Source organism: Sinocyclocheilus grahami, unplaced genomic scaffold (assembly GCF_001515645.1).
Source record: "Sinocyclocheilus grahami isolate Dianchi unplaced genomic scaffold, SAMN03320097.WGS_v1.1 scaffold2265.1, whole genome shotgun sequence".
Lineage (NCBI taxonomy): Eukaryota > Metazoa > Chordata > Actinopteri > Cypriniformes > Cyprinidae > Sinocyclocheilus > Sinocyclocheilus grahami.
The window spans coordinates 459-19085 of record NW_015507444.1 but is presented as its reverse complement, the minus strand read 5'-3'; the positions used below and the strand labels follow the sequence as shown (position 1 = coordinate 19085).

The window sequence follows — 18627 nt, the reverse complement described above, 5'->3', positions numbered from 1 at the left end:
GTAGTAGTAGCCCAATTTAGAGTAATAATACATGGCTCAAAACTTAAGCACCTTCTCAAAACAGTTCTGAAGGATGCTTTTTGTTTATGTTTGCTGACAGACACCAGTGTTTCCCACAGACTGCAAATGAATTCTCTGCCAGCAGGAGGCGCTGCTGGAGCGGGAGATATAGCGGTTTCCACGGTAACGGCTGCTCACAAAGGCTATCAGGCATTACAGGAAAGACGAAATGAAAATGACATCGAAGCTTTTCTGAAGACAGTCGGTTCTTTTCAAAGATACATTGTTATAAAAACACCCGCGCTGCATTTTAATTTTAAACGTGAAGCGCTCATCTTATTCAACGAAGTAGAAGCCTTTTGGAAAATCTATTTGTGGCGGTCAGTTTTGATATTGTGATGAGCCGCCACAAATAACTCGATGTATAAGAAACACTGGACACTGCTATAAGTCAAATGGCCATAGTGATAACCAAAATAAAAGATTTCACACATATTGCACTGCCTGCTGCTCATAACTGCTTAAGAGTGCGCTGCGAATATATAACATCATGGAGGCTATTGTCGGACCCACAGACACATTTCATGAGGAAAGATAACGTACACGTTATAATCAGCCCAGAAGTTTCGTCTGAATTGAACGTGTTTCTACTTTCACATGCAAATGACTTGTTGCACTTATGAATATGATAACTTTCCGGCATCAATTCTAGTAGGGTAAAACATAATCCCGCTTTCGAAACGGCTGTGTGTGTGAACAAAAAGCGGCTGCTGCAGCCTGCAGAGCATGAGCTGCTCCGTCTCACGCAGCCAGAGGGAGTTCCGCAACAAGGCTTAGCTGCCCACAAGTGCGCCTGCCTATAAACCGGACTAATTTGCAGCACAATCAGCCGATGCCGATTAATTAAAAAATGCCACAAATCAGCCGATCAAAAAATTAACTTAAATGATTTTAGCAAATGGCTGCAATATAACAAAGAGTGAAAAATGTAAGGGGGTCTGAATACTTTCCGTACCCACTGTGTATATATATAGAGAGAGAGAGAGAGAATAATAAAATTAAAGAAAACAGTGTAAATAACAAAGAAATGTACAATGCATACTTGCATAGCCTATAAATCGGCCTAATTTGCAGCACAATCAGCCGATGCCGATTAATTAAAAAATGCCACAAATCAGCCGATCAATCAGTCGACCTCTAGTCCACATGAAGCCAGAGCTTTCTCTATCCTATCTTTTTTTTTCACCTCCTCTCAAGAAATATCGAAACTGACACAAAACGATGTAGTATACATGCCAGACCAGTATGTGGCGCTGTAATTCTGCCACAGAGATGCACTAAAAATGGAGAAAAAGACTTGGACTATGCGCATAAACCTTGCGTGTGGTATACAAACAAACATGGAACAATACATTTATTACTCTGTGTTAATGTTAGTTAATAAAAAGACAATCGTTCAGTGTTTGTTCATGTTTTTGTTGCTGTTACGTGACGTAGCGGTGTCTGACTAGGGGCGAGACGTGGGCTGATAATGTCATAATTTCAGAAAATATACACATTCGCTGTCCACACGAAAACGCAAGGGCGTCGTTTTCAGATTTATCCACTCTGGGACCCTGGCTGTGTCCGAAATAGCCCCCTATACCCTTAAATAGGGCCCTATTTGAGGGAACAGCCATTTTTAGTGGTGTCCGATACCATAGTGGACGTTTCTCGAGTGCACTCATTCAATCCCACAATGCACTGCAAAAACGAGTGTACAACTGGTGCACGCTCAATGGCTAGAGAATGCCCATAATGCACCGTGAGAGTCACGCGCCGAATTAATTCCCGCATCTCGCCAGAAGATGGCGCTCGCAGCTGAATAATCAATCCGTTCATTTTTACAAAGCGCTCATCCATGGCGTACACCCAGAGGCGGACTTAACCATTAGGCAAAGGTAGGCGACCGCCTTGGGCCCCCAAAAGCCAAGGGCCCCCAAAAGCCACGGGCCCCCTTAAATGCTTTTTATATGCGAGATGCGCGTTCAGTGCGGACGCACAAGTGGTTGCTGTGGTGTTCATTATCACAACAACCGTCTGTGCGTCCGCGTTGAACGTGCTTCTTAGCAAAAGTAGGGCGATGTAGAAAATTGGGATGGAATCCCGGAATCTATTCATAAAAACGGAATTTACTGTGTAACGTGGAATGTGACGGAATGAATGGCGCAGACGAGTGTTTCATTTGCTATTTAAGCACACGCAACGCTCGCGGTTGTCGTCTATAGTAGCTAAATAGTATTTGTGCCATTTAATATTCACATGCACTAGTCCATATCGCGGTTTAATTGAAGTGTACTGAATTGCATTTGATTTATTCATTCAATATTTGACGAATTCCGTGACATTGCTTGTTACACAGTAAACTTCTGTTGTGTAGCATTTTAAATGTACAAAAATTAAAGGATTTGTTTAATTTTCATTGGAATAAAAGATAGATTAATGTTTTCACCTTCAGTTGATTACCAGAAAAATTTAAATACACAGCACAGAATTTCTAAAAAATAAGTAAATAAAATAAAAATGTCATTGTGTACAAATTATTGTATACAAATTAATAAATTAAGTTGTTTTTATGAATTCAATTAATTAGATATGTTTTTGATTAAACAATTAAAATGGAATACAGAAAAATTACAAAAAAAAAAAAGAAAGCGCAGAATTTGGGCCCTAAGAATGTAATTTTTGTTAAACATTTAATAGGCCTAAATTGCTGTTAAATTAAGTAAGTTTCATGATTTTAATTAATTAGACATGTTTCTTGTTAAAGTTTAATATAATCATCCAGAAAAAAAAAAAAAACCTGAATCCATAAAAATTAAAATGGAAAAAAATAAAACTTAGGCTAATTTGGGAAAAATAAAACGGATTTCATAGGGCCCTACAAATATCATGCATCTGAAGCTATAATTTTAATACTAAGCAACAGTGCATATTATATAGGGCCTATTTAAATTTTTTTAAATGGTGCTCACTCGTTTTTGTGAAAGACCCAAGAAGGACCATGCACATTCCACACATTAAAAAAAATAAAAATAAATGTATATTTTAAAGTTTAGAATCAGACAGCCTTGCCTTGTGTAGACAACTGCATAGTGAAAATTACCCCAACGCACCACCTAGTGTCCAACCTACTCTAATACTAATACTATTATAACCTGTTTGAATGTGAACAAGGGATTTACAACATTAAATAAATCCTTTATTTATAACATGTACATGAAAAATCTAAAAGATTAGACACAACTATGGGACATGGTCGTGCAGCAGCGAGCAGCAGTGAAAGGAACCTCAAGGTTGTAAATGTGTGAAATTGTATAGGGCCCCATTCCTGTATTTTGCCTGGGGCCCCCAAATCACTAAATCTGCCCCTGCGTACAGCATAATGTACAACACGAGTATAAATTCATTGTAAATTGATTATTAAATTGTTTGATTAGGGTTTATACATAATTTCCGTGACAGAGTTCAAGATAAATCCTTTAATCTTACTACTGGAGCTGCTAGTTTGCTAGTTTCAAGTGATTAATAAACAGCAAGCACAAACTATGCAAAAGCAGCATTCCTTCCGGTGCACTCAGTGTCCGAATTCACTACTCGTTTTCATTCACTCCTTCTAGTGGACTGAATTAGTGACCTAATGTAGGGAATAATGAATGAGGGTATAGGGGGCGATTTTGGACACAGCCCCTGTTTCTAGTGATGGGAAGTCCGGTTCTTTTCCGCGAACCGGTTCTTTCAGACAGTTCGTTTCAATGAACCGGTTCATCGGTCTAACGTAATGACGTCATCCGCGATGACGTAATGATATCAAATATATCGTCCCGGGCCGGGATGAAAATACACATTCAAATATATAAAGTCAGTAATTATAACTTCAGTCAGTTAAAACATCATAATCATGATTGAAAAAGTTTACAATTAAGTTTTGCAATTAAGCACCCAAATACAGTAACAGGCAGTGATGTGCATACCAGGATTTAAGTCTTGAAGATATAAAGTAAATAAATTAGTTGTCATCAGCGCAGAAACCATAATCCACTTACTATACATAATCCATTGCGATTTATTTGTTATTAAATAAACTTACGTTTCGCCAGATTGCCCTTCATTCAAGTCTGCGGTTTACCCGCGCTCATAACATTAGCACAGAATCAGTTGTCCAAAAGAACCAGTTCGGTTCAGACGTGCTGTGTCAGTCATAGTAGGCAATCTGTTCAGTAGCTTCACGCGGAATCACGCATGCGCAGTATCATCAGCTCATCGGTTCTCAAATCGGATGTGTCCGAAAGAAACAGTTCTCGGTTCAGTGTACTGATGATCCGAAAACTGATGCAACCGGTTCTTGACTCGAGAACGAGAACCGCTCTAATCGGCACACTGCATGCACACGTTCAGTATATCATCAGCTCTGCTCTACTCGTGTTCATGTTCTATTTACTACAAACTAAATTTGTGAATGTGTCATCGTTAACTATAATTACAATACAGGTATTTCATAAATCATCCCTTATTCCTATTAAACAGAGTCTTAATTATTGTCCAACTTCCCTGACAAACCCCTTTGGCCTATAACCTAACAGAATTAAATACATTCATCTTTTTTTTAAGTAAAAAAATATATATTATCACACTTTCTGATGTTTAACAAAAGACTTGGATAACATGCTTTTCGTCCTCTTGAAAAATTACATGCATGTGCAGTATCATCAGCTCATCGGTTCTCAAATCGGACATGTCTGAAAGAAACGGTTCTCGGTTCAGTGTACTAGTGATCCGAAAACCGATGCAGCCGGTTCTTGACTCGAGAACGAGAACCGCTCCAGCAGTGGGCGTGTACTTCATTACCCGGCTCGCTGCACACATGCTGCTCTGCTCGTGTTCATCTTCAGTTCTCTCTTCACAGCAGTTCAGTCAGTGTACTGTTTGAGTAAATAAATTACTCCGGGATATTGGTTTATTTCAACTCAGAGGGAGTGTCATCCACGTTAAAAAAAGTGAATAACTTAAGTAATTTGTGGATTAATGCTTACTGGAGACGCGAACCATTTCAAACGATTCGGTCCGATTTGGTGAACTGGTTCAACCGGTTCATTAAGAAGAACCGGTTAAATCGAACAATTCGGTCGCGAATCACTACCGGTTTAAAAAAATATCGGTTTCACACTCCCAAAACGTCAGATCCGTGTGGATGAAACACTATACGATACAAAATGTATGCGTATACAGCTAAACGCGTCTCCGTGTGGACGGGGCCTAAATATTTAGTCAAAATCAAATAAATTTGAGCACGTTTGTGTTTGTGGAACGATGTATGTTAAAAGCACAAGTCCAGTTTTGTGTGAGTGAAGGAAATCCGCTTGGGAGTGGAGAGATTCGTCCTCGAGCACATGGATCGCGTAACATTATAAAACAATAACTGTTTTATATTTAATTTACAAGTCCAGTTTTGTGTGAGTGAAGGAAATCCGCTTGGGAGTGGAGAGATTCGTCCTCGAGCACATGGATCGCGTAACATTATAAAACAATAACTGTTTTATATTTAATTTAATTTTAGGCAAGTCCTGATGGTTTGAGAAGGCTAAATTGATCAAACATAGGCTATGATCAATTTACTGTCTGCCGCTGGCCTTTACTTAAAAAAAAACTAAAAAAAACCTACATTTAACGAACAAAAAATACTCCAAATGTTTTTCTAAATTTACTTTATAAAAAAATCCATAATTATGACCCCACTGGATGCAACGAATGCCTCGTTTATGATGGGTTTTCATGTTTTTGAATCATCTTCCCGGCCTGAGGGCATCAACAGTATGGTGAGGGGCGTAACATTTCCGTCACATGCTTGAGGTATTCGGCCAATCACAACGCATTGGATAGCTGGCCAATCAGGGCACACCTTGCTTTTCAGATCGATGAGCTTTGTAAAAATTGACGTGTTTCAGAAAGGCGGGGCATAGAGGAGAAACAATAATGTACAGTATATGGAAAATAATGTGTTTTTTTAACCTTAAACGGCATAAACACATTTCATTACACCAAATACACTAAATAATGTTATTTTTAGCAACATCATATGACCCCTTTAAAAATGGACCGCCTTAAAATAGTTTTGTAGCCTACACTATTGTAGGCCTATTGCTGTATCAAAATAATTATATACACATGAATACAGCATAAACATATTTTATTTTCATACAAGCACTATAGGCATTGATATTTATTTATTTATTATTATTTATTTATTTATGCACTAGTCAATTTTGAGATTTTAGGCTAATTTGCTTCTATGCCTTGTCTTGTTATTACACCTATGCATCAATACTTTGCATCTATATTTTAATTACAATACATATGTCTAGAGGCTGTTTTCTCAAAATGAGTATTTTTTTTCTCTCTCTCTCATGAATTGAGTCAGAGATCTCCACTTAGGCAGAACTTACATACACCAAATTTTACAGCTTAGAATGTAAAAAAAAAAAAAAAAAACTGAGTTTATGCAATGTTCAGATTTCTCTTCTGGAAATGTATGTAAATTAGTACAAATAGTGATTAAATATTAATTAGAACAATAATTTACTAATTTGCATATTCAACCATAACATAGCATATTTAACATATAATAATGACCAATCATATATATATGTGTGTGTGTGTGTGTGTGTGTGTGTGTGTATATGTATGCTTTATTTACTTTATACCATTTTTATAAATGAGATTGTCCCCCAAAGAAGGTTTTAGTATTTGTCAGATTTAGCTAATTTCCGGCTACAAATGTATTCTCAAACTATTGTTAATATTATTATTTGTGGGTCCTTTCTTTTGTCTTCTGTTGTTTATGCATTATTATATATTATTAACTGTTAATTTGTGTTTGCAGGTGTGTTTGGTGATACACATCCAGTGAAGTCAGTATTAGGGATGGAGGGAGATCCTGTCACTCTAAACACTGATGTTCCCAAACAACACCATGAAACAATGCGGTGGTACTTTAATGACATTCAAATAGCTCAGATCAATGGACATGCCAATACGAGCTGTTTATATGATGGTGAAGGCGGGAGATTCAGAGACAGACTGAAGGTGGACTATGAGACTGGATCTCTGAACATCACAAACATCACAACTGAACACGCTGGACGTTATGAAGCAGAGATCATCAGAAGCGAGAGTTCAGGCAAAAGGCAAAGTTTGAACAGAAATCGAAAGTGTGACAGCACAAAAACCACCAAAAAAAACAGTAACCCTGAAGACATCATAATAACAATCAGTCTGACTGTCAGTGGTGAGTCATTTAATGTCATTTACGCTGAAATAATTAAATTTTAATTTTAGTCTGTTTGAACAGTGATCTTAAGACCGGTTTGTCTTTTCTTGTATGTTATTGTTCATCTACATAACACATTTTACTGCACAAACTGGTTTCTTGCAGAAGAAAATAATGTAAAAAGAAATCAGTTTTCATTGCCATGCTGTTAGTTTAATTGCAACATTGAATAAAAAAATCTTTTTCAAATCTGGTCAAGAATAAGATGATTCCCTTTGAACATAGTGAGGACAAATATTCAGTGAATACTTCATACAATATTATTCTAAATATAATATAAATAATTGGTCATTTAAGACCCTTTTCTGAATGCGTAACAGTCTTAATTATAAAAGATCACTCCGACTAGAGGTGTGTTTCTTTATCTTTATCAACTGATACACTGCAGGAAGTTTGTTCCCTGTTTTTACATAATGACATAATGACTTATTTCTTTTAGATCAATTCTGGGGTTCTTTGTGTTTCATTTTTATTTTCTTGTGTTTTTCAGCTTCTGATTCTGTCAAAAACAAGAATGAAGTCCTAATAGAACCACGGGACAAAGAGATGGAGACAAGTATGTGTCATCCTCCTTTCTTTTTTTGTCAAATTATAACAAATTGCACAAAAAGTATATTACAATGTAATTATAAATGTAGATTGTTCTGACGGGGGTGTTTTCCTTGTACTTCTGTCAGTCATGTTTAGGTGTGTCAGCAATAGTGTTATTGTTATTATTATTTATACATTTATATCATACATTTAATTAGGCAAGGCAAATTTATTTATATAGCACATTTCTTACACAAGGTAATTCAATGTGCTTTACATAAAGGTCATTTTCTAAAAAATTTTATCAAGCAGCGCTAGATTTAAATCAGCACAGCCAGCGAAGGTACCGAACGCAACTGTTTTGAACGAGCGCACCTTTTTTAACAACCAAAACGTGGCTGTTTCGTTGTCTGTTGTGGAAGAACAGACGTTCCTCTCGTTGATAGCAGAGGAGTAGATCCAGCGAGAGCTTGATGGGGCGACACGGAATGAAAAAGTGTTTTCAGGAGTCTCGGCAATAGAGGCGGCGCAACTATAACGACATGTGAATAATCCCGCCCACTGTAAAGCGGTATTGAACTGCAGTGGAAATGCAAGCCGTGCCGAGCCGAGTCATACCACGCAGTGGAAAAGTGCCATTAGAGGCACATCTGACATCTTCTGGAAGCTGGTTTCATCTCATCATGTTTTAAATGAACCCCAGGTGTTATTAACTGGTTTGTTCCCTCCGATCTGAGAGCTCTATTTGTTTTTAAACCATCTATAATATGAAGTAATCTCTGTATGTTAATAGATAAACAAGTTTTTGACGTCTACACATTGGACCTGTAAAGGTGTCCAGAGAATATATATACAATGAATATGGCATAAACACACTGTCAGATTTGCTCATGCTAATGACGGTCTGTCTTCAGCTGTTCCAGATTCAGGTCGGTCTCCAGCTGCTGTAGTAGGAATATGTGTTGGTGTTGTTGTTGTTGTTGTTCTGCTGCTGGTGGCTGCTGCAGCTGTTGTTGTTGGTGTGAGGTTTATTCACCACAGCATCTTCAGAACTGGCAAGTATCAGCTACAAATACTGTAGTGAGAGGAAAACCTTTTCATTTTGCAAAATTAGTGTTTAATTGTGTGTGATGATTTTTCAAAACAGACAAGAAGAAAAACAACCAACTGCCAGAACAAGTGTCTAATAATGAGGTAAGATACTGCATACTGTAGTGTGTCTTTAGATCTGTGTTTGGTTTCACCTGCACTGACAAAATCATCCCAATAAGAAAAACATTTAAAACAGTTTAATTCACTGATTGATGGCAGATGTGCTGATATTCAGAGTTTCTGTGGCTGTAAATGGCATTGTTCATTTCTCTCTCTTCACCTTCTGTCCATCTTTCTTACAGACACAGAATGAAAACAGTCTCATGATCTGAGAGGATCGCAACAGCTTTGGCAAAAAAAAACTCTTCTAAAAACACATAATAGGAAAATGAGATTGTGTTTTGAGCTGAAACATTGAAGTGCTTTGCAGGCCTCTGTAATGATAAATTACTCAGTTACCTGTTATGAAAATATTAAAACAGCTGTTACTGGAAACATAGCTAATATTAACTGTGTGATGATCAGAGTCATATTTTCTTTCTTGTTGTTTATTTCTAATTTTATCATTTAAATGTCCTGTAATTATTTGTCAAAGGAAAGTCCCTGCAAGTTCATGTAATCTTTTCAACAGATGCTTTTATCCAAAACAACAAAATAAGAACATCTACAGTTTGTTATAGTTCATGTAATAAGTACTTTTTGGTTTATGGTTGTGTATTACTTTTAAACAGTATGTGAATGTTGTGGAAAATATCTTTGCACCTTATGTGCTTCATGAATGAATTTTTCTTTCTATGTGCTTTGTATTTAAATCACAAATAAATTTCTTGTCTAAATTGATACAACACATGCTTTGTGATTATTAGAAGGATGAAAAAACCTAAATAGACCATTTAACAGAAACAAAGAATCAGTTCAGCTCACTGATGCAGATCAATGTTTGTAGCATCAAGACAAGGACAAAGGTCACCGTTCATAGCTTTTACTGTGACAGAAGTTGTTACTAGTCTTTGTCCAAAAAGAAAAGAGCTATAATAACTTTGAAAGCAGCTAATGTGGATTCTGAAAGTTAAAATCTTCATTTTCTATATAAGAAAAAGGACTTTTGATGATTCTGTATGTAAACTTGTACATGTGAAGTTAAGTTTATGTTTTTTCCCCCCTTCAGACTAAAATGTGTACCGTTGTGATTCATATTTGAGATATTACTATTTTAGTAAAATCCTTATAGAAAAAAAATAAATAGGAAAAATACTTCCAGAACTAAGGCTACTGAAACTGTCCCTATTGCACTTAAATGGCCTAATAATAAACTTTACACTTGGTTTTTAAATAAATTGTTTAATGCTGCAAATGTCTATATTCAACCATAATTGAAATCTGCATCTGAATTAAGATTAATTCTGATTATTTTATTATGGCATCCCTGCAGTTACAATATGTATTATTCATGTATTTGTATTCATGTATTCAATATGTATATGATTCATAGATGTATATCAGTTCGGTGCTTAAATATTCAGTTTTAGTTCAGTTCTGTGGTGATTTATTGGTGTGACAAATATTAACATTTGTTTTTTCATGGTTGCTGCAAACAATTATAAATCAAAATAAATAGCAATATTACATAATAAAATAGCAATATATAATGTATATATATATAGAGAGAGAGAGAGAGAGAGAGAGAATAATAAAATTAAAGAAAACAGTGTAAATAACAAAGAAATGTACAATGCATACTTGCATAGTATTAAAGCAGCACTATGTAACTTTTTCTGTGTTCAAAATGTGCAAAATGTATATAATGAGCGAGTACATCATGAATTCATCTTCCAAAACGCATTTTTGTCTTATTCCGAATCACTACGGTACACTTATTATAAGTACTTATATTTGGACTATTGTAGCCTGGTCGGGTCATCACCGCTGCGGAGTAACACATACCTGCGTGAATCACCATAGACATAAACTTAGAGAAGTATCTCCGGTTGGAATGTTCTTCCGCGGGATGTGTGCAGTTCTGTTTATTAACCGCGAGAGCGCCAAAAGTTACATAGTGCTGCTTTAAAGAAGAAAATGAAAAATTAAAGGGTTAGTTTGCCCATAAATTACTCACCCTCAAGTCATCCTAGGTGTATATGACTTTCTTCTTTCAGACGAATCCAGTTGGAGTTATATTAAAAATGGTCTTTGATCTTTCAAGCTGTTTCATGGCACTCAGCGGGTGTTACAGTGCTTCAGTCCAAAAGCAGTTAAATAAAATATGCCCATCCATTAAAAAAAGTGTCTCACATGGCTCCGGGGGGTGAACAAAGGCCTCCTGTAGCAAATCGATGCATTTTTGTAAGAAAATGTCCATATTCAAAACGTAACAATCACTTTAATGTAGCTTGCGCTCACTGTTGTAAACGAAAGCAGTTCCGGGAGGATGACGTATGAGGTCAAGTATGGTGACCCATACTCTGAATTAGTGCTCTGCATTTATCCCATCCTTGCACACACACAGCAGTGAACACACACACCCCCAGAGCAGTGGGCAGCCATTTATGCTGCGGCGCCCGGGGAGCAGTTGGGGGTTCGGTGCCTTGCTCAAGGGCACCTCAGTCGTGGTATTAAAGGTGGGAGAGAGTGCTGTACATTCACTCTCTCCACCTACAATCCCTGCCGGTACGAGACTCGAACCTGTAACCTTTTTGGGTTACGAGTCCGACTCTCTAACCATTAGGCCACGACTTCCCTAAGTGATTATTACATTTTGAATATGGATATTTTTCTTACAAAAACGCATCGATTCGCTACAGAAGGCCTTTGTTAACCCCTGGAGCCATGCGAGACTAACTGCTTTAATTAACTACTTTTGGACTGATGCATGCAACACCTGCTGAGTGCCATGAAACAGCTTGAAAGATCAAAGACCTTTTTTAATATAACTCTGATTGGATTCGTCTGAAAGAAGAAAGTCTTTCACCTAGGATGAATTGAGGGTGAGTAATTTATGGGCTAATTTTAATTTTTGGTTGACCTAACCCTTTAAAGAATGTTCATTGCTTTGGCCACCAAATGGCCCCTAATACACCAGATTCGGGTAATGAACCTTTTCTGATCGAATCCAGTGGAAAACGTTGGTAAGAAAAGTTTTGTTTCACCATCACTAAACACACATATTTTCATCTTTACAATTAAAACTGCAATATATGTCAGAATATTTATGATATCTGTTCTGTTTTCTCTTTTAACCTCTAGCAGATCTGACGTCATTGACCAGAAGAACAGCAGCAGCTGCAGCAGCCACGCCCATCAGAACAGTGACGACCAATCGGATCACAGCTTCAACTGTAGCACAACACTGGATGTGGACGTCTGTAAGTAAATAAATAAATAAAAATAATTGTGATATTTTCAATAAGCTGACTTTAGTCTCTAGATAAACTCAAAAACTGAACTTTTTACTTTAGTGTAAAAAAAATTATTAAAAATCAAGCCTTTAGAAAGACGTGAGTAAGCTTAATGATGGCAAAAGCTCATTCATCATTTCATTCATCATTTATGGCATCTTAAGCTATCAGTTTAGGTAAAATCAACAAATTAATTATTTGCATAGAAGCAATAGATGCTCTTATCAGTGCTGCTATACCTGAACATGTGTGACAGAGTTCACTGATGTCCAGATGTGTGGTCTGGTTGCTGATGGGATTGTTGAGCACACAGCTGTAGGTGTTGTTATCCTGATATTCCACCTCCAGAGGTAGAGAGAGACTGATGCTGAGATCAGACACACTGATGCTGGACAATAAACTGTTTCCTTTGTACCAGGAGAGAGTCACATGACCCACATTCACCACTGAACACAACAATGAACAATTCTGCTGTGATGATGATGATGATGATGAAGAAGAACATTGTGAAGAGTCTCTGCTGATGACAGGAACAGGCAGACGAGCTGAAAACATGAAATAAACAAAACTAGATCAGAATGTGTTTATTGCCGTGTCAGTCAGTGAGTGTCTTATATGACAGTGATCTTCTCTCCGCAATTATAAAAGATTATTACACATATGGACAAATATCGAAGAAGAAAATGCTTAACTGAAATGAGTTGGTCATGTTATTAATCAATAATCAAAATAATTGAAATATTAAGATATTATTAATTTATATATAAATAAAACAGATGAAACAAACATTGAACTCACCATAGACAGTAAGACTGAAACTTTTGCTCAGACTGTTGGTCTGTAGTTTATAGAGTCCAGTGTGTTCAGTTCTGGTGTTTGTGATGATCAGAGATCCAGTTTGATAATCCAGCTTCAGTCTGTCTCTGAATCTCTCATCAAGAACATCATCATATACAGTGATGCTGCCGGCTATTACATTGATCTTAACTATCACAGTGTTTTCAGATCCAAACCTCCACAGAATAAGATCCTCATCCATCATTTCATTAAGATCAGAGTTTAGAGTGACTGAATCTCCCTCCAGCACTGACACTGACTCCACTGCATCTGTATCAGCAAACACACCTGAAGAACACAGTCACAGATTTGCTGATTTACTTTTATAGACTATTCCGCACAGAACGAAACTGAACTGCGGCCCAGTTCAATCTTTAGAGCCCTTAATTTCTGTTAACGTGTGCCAAAAACATTATGCGTGTAAAACAGGCACAGACATCAGTAACTGCGTCTGTCATCAGTCCCTCTTCAGATAAATCAGTAATCATTTCATGTCATTATTTACAAGGTGGTAAAGCCATGAATTATTTGATATGAAACAGATTCGCTGTTATTGCACCTGCCCTATTTTTCTCTTCTGGATTGAATTAGATCTCACAAATATTTGGTTTAAGCATCTTTTATCTTGTAAATCATCTGGCTGTTTAAAAAAGTGCTTTATGGCTCTGTATTAAATCTCTGTAAATACAACCTATCAGATTAAAACTAAAGCAAGAAGTTAAAATAAATATGATTATAACTTACCAACCAAGCTCCACAAACAGAACAAAACAAACATGTGAACCATTTTCAGATTACAGCACTTGAAGTATCTGAACACGTAGCCTATATGAGAGATTGTGAACTCACAGGACAGTGTTAAACTGCAATATAGCTGGTGTTGTGTGTGATTCATCCACCAATAATATCTGAGCACCACCCACTCACTACACATGTACACGCTTGTCTTGCATGCATTGGTTATAGATAATCTGGTCTATATTATTTTTGCAACAATGAATTCCAAATATTTTATTGTTTATTTAATATTTTGCTCTTGAAAGTGTAAAATGGTTTTAGGAGGTTAAGATGTTTTCTTATGATGCCAGCAGCAGATCACACTCACACAAACCACATGTTTGAATATAGTAATGCAGAAGCTGTTTTTTTTCTTTTCTTCTTTTCACCCAACAGATCAAACCACAGCTCTATATACAGCTGGTTTCACTTTGACTCACATATTGGAGAAGTAGGCTAGCTATTATTAGATACGTCACTAATGGAGATTATTGCTTTGTGTGTCTTTGGTATAGGCAGGAATCATCAGGAGCTACTTTATGAAATAACAATTATCCACCCAAGAACAAACAAAAAAACAAGGCAATGAGGTTGTAGCTATTTGTAGCTCTCGATCTTCACGAAAACTTTAAAAAGGGCATTCAATTCATCCTCTTTATGCCTTTCACAATGTGAGAACTCGTTGGCTGCTTGTCATGACCCATGAGTCTCAGGGAAATCCTCTTTATTGGCCTTTTTGACTTGTGACAGCACTGACTTCATATGGGGTCATATGATGCTTCTAAAAAGAACATTATTTTGTGTATTTGGTGTAATGAAATGTGTTTATGCGGATTAAGGTTAAAAAAACACATTATTTTCCATATAATGTACATTATTGTTTCTCCTCTATGCCCCGCCTTTCTGAAATGCGTCGATTTTTACAAAGCTCATCGGTCTGAAAAAGCAAGGTGTGCTGTGATTGGCCAGCTATCCAGTGCGTTGTGATTGGCCGAATACCTCAAGCGTGTGACGGAAATGTTACGCCCCTCACCTTACTGTGATGCCCTGTCAGGCCGGAGCGATGATTCAAAAACATGAAAACCCATTATAAACGAGGCATTCGTTGCATCCAGTGGGGACATAATTATGGATTATAATGACTTATACTGTCTTTTTACGCGTTGCGTTGCATTGCGCCGCGTAAACATAAAACCATGTCTGCATTTGTGATCAGAGAAATGACAAACAACAAGCCCTACTCTACACTGCCCAAAAAACTCACTTTAAATATAACAAATATAAAAACTCTTTAAATATAAAAAACGTACTTACAGTCTTTGAGTCAGAACAGCCAGCATTGTAGTCTACTCTCCCAGGATCAGGAAACGGTCCTCCATAAAATGTGCCGCACACATCTGAATATTTGGGTTGACGCAGGGCCGTTTCTAGCCAATTTGACGCCCTAGGTGAAATCCCTATATATGTATATATATATATATATGTATATAATTCTCTTCAGACACCAGTTGCTTGTCACATTCAAATTGGTTGTCATAGTAACGACACTAATTTGTGGAGATTCAGTGCATTGAGTTCCACAAATCTGAATGCATTATTTGTAAATTGACTGTTAAGATAAACATTTTGCACAATTTAGTATCTGTAATATCGTGTTGCCACTAGATGCCTGTATAGCCCTATCTAACAATCCCTAGTGACTAAGACAATGCACATAATTTACATATAAATCACACATAAATTAATTTCATTACATTTTGATTTGGATACTATATACTATAATACTACATATTGTTTAGATATTATCAATGGCTACTTTTTTGTCTTTATCTGTTTTTTGTTAAATTTTTTTGTTGTTGTTTCTTGAAACATTGATTTAAAGTGTCAGTTATTGCATTATTATTTCAGTCAAACCTATAAAACCCCTTTGTTACCCCAAACTACATTTAAAAGCTTTATCAGTGGCTTAAAAGTAACCAATGCAACTACTTAATCATTTGCTACTCGTTAATGCGTTATCGTCCCCTTTAAATAACGTGACGCTCTGCCCTCTATGACGCTGCTCCCATTAAGCGCTGTTGGAAGTGAATGAATTGATTCAGCATTTCGACACCTCCGTAAGGATGCATTTAACTCGACAAAGCGGTCTAATAAAGTATGTATTGATCGGTGAATTAGCGAATTTTACTATACAAATATTTTTTAATTGGATGTTAAAGTTTATATGGGAATATTACATGACACGCTGATCCTTTAACAATGCATTGACGCAAAAAACAGACACCTTTTGGACAAATCTGCCACAAATATTTGGACAAATGTGCCACAAAAGTTTCACAAATACTGCCTAAACAAAATACTGATTTTGTGCACTTTATTTACTGTACCAATATTTTAAATTGGCCTTTGAACTTAGCTTTATTGCATAGCAAAAAAAAAAGTGTTACCTTGCCAAAGCACTGACAGAGCCCACTGATCTAATGGCGTTGTTAAGCGCTCCAAATGCAAGCTTTTTATGCAACAATCAGGCAGCAATTGACAGCACTCTGATCTAGTGGCATACAGGCATCGTCAGATTGACAGTACTCTAGCCCAATAATGTTGGGGGATCCAGTGGGGGCGCCAGTCATATTTCAGGGTGACGGTGCCACTCTTTATCACAACCCTGCTAAAAGTGCCAGTACGTGCGCTCATTGGCGCCCCTTCAGCTGGCCCCCTAGCTCGCCTATGCCTAGAAACAGCCCTGGGTTGAAGTGTTCTGGAACAGTGTTGTAAATACAACTTAACCACTGATTTCTAGTCGTGTCCATTTTTGGAAGGACGGACAAAGTAGTTTCGCTTTCACAACGAAACACTGCGTCACACACAGCAGCCTACAGTGAGCAGAGGCCAGAGGCTAGCGTGAGGAACGGCCGGCGGGCTGAGTGAGCAGAGGTGGGTGGGCTTGAGAATGACGCGGTTGGCGATTTCGACGAAGGAGCGTCCGGAAGGACATGTGACGACCCCGGGCTGGACTCTGTTTCGTCCACGGTGAAAGCCGATCTGGCGATCCACAGCACTAAGTTGATGTATTCCCGCAGCGACCAGCACGGATCAGCTCTAGTCAAGACGAAGCAGATATCGTCCTCTTTTGGAAGACCAAACAAAGTAGTTTTGCTTTCACAACGAAACACACAGAACACAAACACACGCCTTTACGGCGTCTTTGCGACATGGCGGCGGCAACAATACTACAGCGAGAATAAAAGTTATGCCTTTTTTCTTTGTGTGAACATTTGGGCGGCGTTATGCAAATCTTCCCACATAGTGAGGTAGGTATGTGGGGGCATGTTAGAACGAGCTGTTTTAGGTAGGCGTGGCTGACTCTTAACTTTTATAAAGAATATCTCTTTGGATTTGAGACTTTAGTCTTTGCAACTTTACAGATCTTCTTTATGCACCAAGAGCTTGTAACACTCCAAAGAGAAAGGAAATTGAAATCGCATCATATGACCCCTTTAAACTTAAATGTATTTTAATGGCGAAGGCTAGAAGGGATACGGCGCTGCTGGGCATGCGCACATCAATACAGCGTAATTTTTGCCACACTGTACAACAATAATGACTATTTTTGGATTATTGTAAGAGATAGGTTTAGGGTTAGGGTAGGTGTAGACGTTAATAAAACACAATCTAATAGGTAGAAAATTACATAGAGCCTTGTGATGCGTCCGCTCATCATTTCCGTTAAAGTGACGCATTCTCGCGCTTATGTTTTGAAGAACACCAAATGAATTTACATCACATTACAACACATTTACATTTTTAAATTGCACCTCAAATGGATAATAGGCCTACAAGAAATCATGGATTTAATTACAAAAGAATTGATTATGAAACAAATACACAGAACATCTACATAACATCACGTACAGTATTAATTTGGATCCCAACATATTATATGAAATGAAAGCATTGATTAAAACAGCCAACCAAGCTTTGGAAAAGAATAAATAATTAGTTTAGCTGTCTAGCTGCTGTTCTTTCAAAAAGCCACCAGATTGCGCCATTTATTAGTTACATCAATCACAAACCACTGATGATCAATAATCTCAATTGTCATATCGTTTCTGGTACTAATTAACACATTTGTAGTATTTTGTGTCTGTGGTTCATCAGTCCTGTTCATTTCTTTACCATCTGTGAATCTTTGTTGTCTTCCAAGAGAATGATGTAGTGGTCCCACAGGGCCGGCCCAGGCTCTGTTGGTGCCCTGTGGGATGATATTAGACTCAGAATTATTAATAGATGCACGCACAATTATCCATGTACTGCATACATTTTATACATGTGTCTTACTAACCACAAACAACCCAGCAAGCAATAGCCTCATTTCAACGTCTCGGTTAAGTATAGACCCGATATAGTCCGGCTATGTGTAACCCACTTCTAGCCCAAATAACCTTGAATTTGGTTTCATGTCATTTTTTGGCAAAATAACTTGCGAGATGTATGATATTCCATCATGTAAGCAAAGTCAACAGCGTTTACAAGGTGTTTGGCTTCATTTCTTTGACATGTTCAATACGTAGCCTGTGCATAGCCATGATTTAGCTCATAGTCCGAGCAGCTATCTCTAGCCCACTTATA

The 18627-nt window shown here is 37.4% G+C and overlaps 2 protein-coding genes across 2 annotated transcripts in view; one reads left to right on the top strand and one right to left on the bottom strand.

Moving 5' to 3' along the window:
* Positions 1-8978, top strand: part of LOC107574541 (uncharacterized) — a 10895-nt gene extending 1917 nt beyond the window's left edge. Inside the window, exons 2-4 of the mRNA XM_016260998.1 lie at positions 6920-7324; positions 7857-7922; positions 8812-8978. Of these exons, the coding sequence (XP_016116484.1) occupies positions 6920-7324; positions 7857-7922; positions 8812-8978 (638 nt within the window). The remainder of the gene's footprint in view (positions 1-6919; positions 7325-7856; positions 7923-8811) is intronic.
* Positions 8979-12221: 3243 nt separating this feature from the next.
* LOC107574540 (SLAM family member 9-like) lies at positions 12222-17738 on the bottom strand. Its single transcript, XM_016260996.1, has 4 exons — positions 17690-17738; positions 13183-13509; positions 12630-12929; positions 12222-12349 (listed from the first exon to the last, which is right to left on the bottom strand). Exons 1-4 carry the CDS (start codon positions 17736-17738, stop codon positions 12222-12224), a joined length of 804 nt encoding a protein of 267 aa, XP_016116482.1.
* Between the last annotated feature and the right edge of the window lie 889 nt (positions 17739-18627).